Genomic DNA, 5,950 nt, shown 5'->3' on the forward strand with positions numbered 1-5,950 from the left:
ACTTCCTGTCCAGAGCCTGCCTCCTCCCTCGGTAGGATCTGAGTGGGCAGGGAGCTGCAGGCGCCCGCCGGGGACTTTCTTGGAGGTCCAGGACCAGGACCTGGGGTTCAGGTGGCCAGCTTTTGCTCAGGCTCCCCTCTCCCCCGACCCTGGGTGTTTCTGCTCCAGGAGGATGCTCGAACAGACGCCGTGGACAGCGTGGTGCGGGACATCCAGAATACCCAGTGCCTGCTCAACGTGGAGCACCTGAGCGCCAGCTGCCCCCACGTCACCCTGCAGTTTGCAGACTCCAAGGGGGACGTGGGGCTGGGCTTGGTGAAGGAGGGACTGGTCATGGTGGAGGTGCGCAAGGAGAAGCAGTTCCAGAAAGTGGTATGTGACGCGGAGGTGGGCACCACTGCGGGGGCAGGCCCCTGGTGTCTCCAACTGTCGTCACAGAGGGGACCGGGGACTGCGCCAAGAGCCAGGGAGGGAGCAGGAGCCCACCATCCTGCTGTTCCTGCTGGGGAGAGATAATGGATTTCGGTTTGTTGGGGTTTAAAAAAAAAAGCTAATTACATCCCAAATTAATTGGCTGCAGGTTTGGCTGAGAATGCAGCTGCAAACTAGAGCGGAAAGTTCCCTGTGCATGTACCCCCAGGACAGGCCGGAAAGCTTTGCCGGGGGTGGCATGGAAAGGGTCAAAGCCTGCCTTGCTTTCTCACCCCCTCTCACTTCCTTTTCTCTAACATACAACTTCCAAGTCCACAACCAGCTCCTGGCGCTCAGTGCTGCCAGAGCCAGGCGGCAGTGCCAAGGGGTCCGAGGGGACTCTGCCACAACACCCCTCCAGCCTGTTGGCAAAGCCCCCAGGGCCTGGAGCTGGCCTGAGTCTCCCCTTTGTGAGATGAGAGCTTGCTGCTCCCCAGGCTGGGCCGTGAGGATGGGGCTGACACGTGGGGAACCGGCTTACACTGTTCAGGTGTCGATCATTACGATCTTGTTCAGGGGACTAGCGGCCCCTTCCACTGAGGACCCTGCTCATCGGAGTCCTCCCAGCCTCTCACTAAGCCATAGCTGAGATCCCAGGACATACCAGCCTTGAGGGATGGGCTGGGGCCAGCTCGTGCCCTCCCACACTCCCTCCGAGAGGAAGGGTGAGGGTGGCAGGGTTGAAACCTGTGTTCTGTCTTGACGTGCCCCTTGCTTTCCCAACTCCCGACCCCTCTGCCTGTGCCCTCTCCCCGAGTAGTGTTGCAGCGGTGTGTGGTTCCCTGGACTGCTTATGCGAGTGAAAAGTCTGTGCCCCTTGCTTTCCCAACTCCCAGCCCCTCTGCCTTCCCCTCTCCCCAGGCAGTGTAGCAGCGCTGTGTGGTTCCCTGGACTGCTTATGCGAGTGAAAAGTCATTTGGAGAAAGACCCCAGTGTGAATTGCTCCCGTGTCTCCTCTGGACAGGAGAGGCCTGGTTCTAGTCCTCCCCCTGGAAACCCCCAGTGTCCTGAGATTGCTCCGAGGGGTCAGCTTAAGTTTCCCTGTAGAACCAGAGACCTTAGTGTCGCCCATGCGAAGCTACCCGCATGTCTCTGGTGTCTAGAAAATTCCTTTGCCCTGAGATAAACACCTAACGCGCTCATTGATTCATCTAGTCATTCTTTCAGCAAACATTTATTGAGGGCCTGCATATCTCAGTGAACAAGAGACAATATCCCTCCCCTGTGGAGCCTCGTTCAAGCATGAGGAGATGAGCAATAAAAATAGATACAATAAGTCAGTGAAATAGAATGTTAGAAGATACATGCAATGGAAAAGGAGAAAATACAAATAAAGGGCAAATACAGTATGATCTCGCTTACATGTGGAATCTAATGAACGAAATAGAACCAGAGGCATGGGCACGTGGAACAGACTGACAGCTGTCAGAGCGGAGGGGAGGGCATTTGGGGTACTGGATGAAAGAAGGTAAAGGGATTAAGCAGAAATCCATCACAGGTACTAGTACACACACACATATATATGTATATATCATGTAGCACAGATAACAGTGTGGTGATAGCCAGAGGGAAAGGTGGGGCTAGGTGGGGGTGGGCAAAGTGGGGGCAATGGGAATGGGAAGAGACTTTGCTTTGCTGCACTTGATGGTGCAGCGTGTAGATTATGTTGGTTGAGTTGTACGCTTGAAACGTGTATAGTTTTGTGAACCAATGTCACCTCAATAAATTCAACTAAAAAATAATAAAAGCCATCCCTTTAAAAAGAAAATAAGATAAAAGGTTCTCATTTTAAAGTAAAGAGAATCAGGAGTGTGTGGGAGGGGCTGGTTATAATTTATTTTAACTATATGTTTATTGATTTCAGAGAGGAAGGGAGAGGGAGAGAGAGGTAGAAACATCAATGAGAGAGAATTCTTGATTGGCTGCCTCATGCACACACCCTATCCAGCCCACAATCCGGGCATGTGCCCTGACGGGAAATCAAACCATGACCTCCTGGTTCATAGGTCGACACTCAACCACTGAACCACACTGGCTGGGCTGGTTATAATTTTAAATGGGGTCATTGGAGGCCTCAAGAAGGTGATACTTTTTTTTAAAATTTTTATTGCTGAAAGTATTACAGATGTCCCCTTTTTTCCTCCCCATTCTCCCCCCCCCCCCCCCCCCCCGCCACACCTGGGCTCCTTCGGACTCCTGGCTGACCCTCATTAATCTCTTCTAGCCCACCCCCACCGCCCACCCAGGCCTTCACCACCCTATTGTCTGTGTCCATGGGTCATGCATATGTGCATACTAGTTCTTTGGTTGATCACTTCCCACCCAGCCACGTTCCCCTCCTAAGAAGGCAGTACTTTTATCAGACTTGAAAGGGCGGGATAGTAGCCAGGTGGGCCGGAGAGGGAGCTTCCGGCAGATGGGACAGCCAGTGTGGAGCTGGGAGACAGCTGGCATGCACGTTGGCTTTTACTCTGAGGGAGCTAGGGATCCACTGGGCAGGGGGTGACGTGGCCTTACCTGGGCGTCCGACGGTCACTCTGGCTGCCCAGTTGTGAATACCCTCATCTTGATCCCACCCTTTCTCGCTCCCTCCAGATCACAGAATACCTGAATGCCCAGGAGTCAGCCAAGAGCGCCAGGGTGAGTTTTCCCCTCCGGAGCTCCGGGGGGTGCTGAGAGAGGGGGCTTGACCACCCGGGGTTCCAGCGGACCTCACCTCCCTGACGAGCCATTTTCTTTTCTCACAGTTGAACCTGTGGCGCTACGGAGACTTCCGAGCCGATGACGCAGATGAGTTTGGCTACAGCCGCTAAGCAGGGAATCGGGTCCGGCCCCAGCACCCCTCACACAGTACCTCTTCCTCTGCCAGGAGGGTGTTTCCGCTCCAGACCCAGATCGGGGCGTAGCGTGGGTCCAGCTTTGCTTCAGTGTGTGGAAATGCCTTGCAGGGCAGCATCTGGGCTGGGGGTGGGGTGCAGGGAGCCTGAGGCTCTCAGGAGCCTGTCTTCTGAGATGATGGGCGCTGCTGTCCAGTCTCTCCCAGCTGATTTCCTGTTTTTATTTGGATGGGGGGGTTGTGGTTTTTTAAAAATTGTCCTCAAATCAGGAAGAAACATGAAAGACTTCATGCTAATGGGGGTGTGATCCTGGCACTGGAGGCCCGCTGCCAGAGAGCACCCCACTTCTATCCCAGACTGCCTTTCTTCCCAGCTCTGTCCAGCTGTTGATCATGTGATTTCTCTGATACGTCCATTCTCAAATGCCAGCGCGCCTCTCCTTTTCTGTATTTAAAGCTTTTGAGGCCCAATAAAATAGTACATGCTGTCTGCAGCCCTTGTTGGTCATGGTGGAGCCCAGAGCCAGGAGACTGGGCACTGGTGGCTCCCAGGTGGTCACCACATGCCTAGCCACACTCCCAGGAACCTCACCAGGACTACGCCCAGCTCTCTAGGGGCCAAGAAGTCAGCAGGAGTGTAGATGACGTGTCTCCTCACTCCTGGGGATGCTGCCTGTCCCAACAGGCAAGCCCGCTCTCGCCAGGGTCTCCCTTTGTTTTCACTCATCGTGGAGGCTGGTCATGGAGAGGAGCATGCCTGTCAGTGGGAGCTGGGCAGTCCTCCCGAGTTCCGAGCAGCCCCTAGGGTGTGGTGGGCATCACCTGGCACCTCGGCCACGCGCAGAAGGCTGCAGATCTTCTCCTTTGACTCATCAGTCTGGACACTGCACGGGGCTGCCCTCAAGGACCTTAGAGATTGGAGCAGCTCGGCAAGCCGTGCCCAGGACTTTCCACAGAGGACAGGCCAGGCTCAGTCCTGCCAGGGACCCGCCAGGGCCAGAAGGGACTCACTGAGGGCCGTGAGGCGACTTTCCTCTTCCTGGCAGCAGGAGGCATAGCTAACACCACACAGGCTGGCATGGTGTGGGCAAGATCGGGGCCCTGGTCCCTGCTCAGCTCCCTCCGCCGTCCGTTCTTTGGAGACGGAGCTGAAGGTCAGTGTGCTCCAGAGGCCGTGGCCGAGGAGTGCCTGTCCCCAGGTGATTATCTCTTGCTCCGTTTGACTTGACAGTGTCCCCCATTGTCAAGGTAGAGCTGGCCGCGCAGTTCAGAAACGACAGGGACTGCTAGCCCCCAGGGGAGCAGAGCAACCGAGGGCAGCCACTGTGGTGTAGTGAGGGGCCTGCCAGGGAGAGGAAGCAGGTGTGTGTGTGTGTGTGTGACGGGTGGTCACCACTCAGCCGTCCACAGTGTCTAGAGATCTGCCTGTCCTCCCTACCCCCACCCCTGACCTCATCGTGTGGCCTGCCCTTCCCAGGCCTGTACTCTGGTGAGACGTGCTGGCGCTGCTTCCTGGCAGCCCACTTGCCGCCCCACCTTCTGATCTGGGTGAGATGCCAGCTGCCATGGAAATTGATCCTTGGTCTTGGGGAAAGTCAGTGTAGGTGGTGGGGCCTGGCTGGCCGTCTCTCATTTTTATTTTCATTTTCTAAAATACTATTTTATTGACTTTTTTAGAACAAGAGGAAGGGTGGGGGATAGAAAGATAGAAACATCAATGAGAGAGAAACATCATTGATCAGCTGCCTCCTGCACACCCCCTGCTGAAGATCGAGCCAGCAACCCCGGGCATGTGCCCTCATTGGAAATTGAACTTGTGACCTCGTGGTTCCTAGGTCAATCGGTGCTCAACCACTGAGCCACACTGGCTGGGCAGCCGCCTCCCTTTTTTTTTTTTTTTTTTTTTTTAATATTTTATTGATTTCAGAGAGGAAGGGAGAGGAAGAGAGAGAGAGAGAGAGAGAGAGAGAAACATCAACCATGAGAGAGAATCATTGATTGGCTACCTCCTGCACGCCCCACACTGGGGATCGAGCCCGCAACCCGGGCATGTGCCCTAACCCGGGAATCGAACCCTGACCTCCTAGGTCATAGGTCAACGCTCAACCACTGAGCCATGCCAGCTGGGCTGCCTCTCATTTTTATACCAGAGATCTTGGGCCCCTGAAAATTCTGGCTCCTGGCAGTTCTGCCCCTACATCCACTTGTTCAGGCTCAGGGTTCACCTGGAGTGTCCCTAGGACTCCTGTTTTAGGCAAAAAAACAACAACACACCAACAAATTTAATGTGTGTTTCCAGTACTTGGGATGCACTCTAGTTAAAAGGGAGCAGCGACAGTGAGGAGGACCGAGGGGGGAGGGGAGAGGTGTTGAGTCAGCGCAGACTCAATGTTTCTGTCTGCAGCCCCTGTGGGTGGGTCATAACAAGGGCTATGCTCCTTGTGGGGCCCAAGAAGTCAGCTAGGTGATGAATTGTGCGACTCTCCATCTGTCCCCACTCCTGGAGACGCTGTCCTGCCCCAGCAGCAAGCCGCCTCTCGCCATGGTCTCCCACTTTATTTTTAGGCATCATGGAGAAGAGAATGCCCATCTCGCCCATTTCTCTACCTCCTGGTGGGGCCACACAGTGTGCATTCACTTGAG

The 5,950-nt window shown here is 54.9% G+C and overlaps 1 protein-coding gene across 1 annotated transcript in view; it reads left to right on the forward strand.

Annotated features, from left to right (window-relative positions):
- Positions 1-3,801, forward strand: part of SND1 (staphylococcal nuclease and tudor domain containing 1) — a 445,445-nt gene extending 441,644 nt beyond the window's left edge. Inside the window, exons 22-24 of the mRNA XM_005879181.2 lie at positions 169-372; positions 3,067-3,111; positions 3,219-3,801. Of these exons, the coding sequence (XP_005879243.1) occupies positions 169-372; positions 3,067-3,111; positions 3,219-3,284 (315 nt within the window). The 3' untranslated portion in view covers positions 3,285-3,801. The remainder of the gene's footprint in view (positions 1-168; positions 373-3,066; positions 3,112-3,218) is intronic.
- Positions 3,802-5,950: the final 2,149 nt, after the last annotated feature.

Source organism: Myotis brandtii, unplaced genomic scaffold (assembly GCF_000412655.1).
Source record: "Myotis brandtii unplaced genomic scaffold, ASM41265v1 scaffold587, whole genome shotgun sequence".
NCBI classification, from domain to species: domain Eukaryota; kingdom Metazoa; phylum Chordata; class Mammalia; order Chiroptera; family Vespertilionidae; genus Myotis; species Myotis brandtii.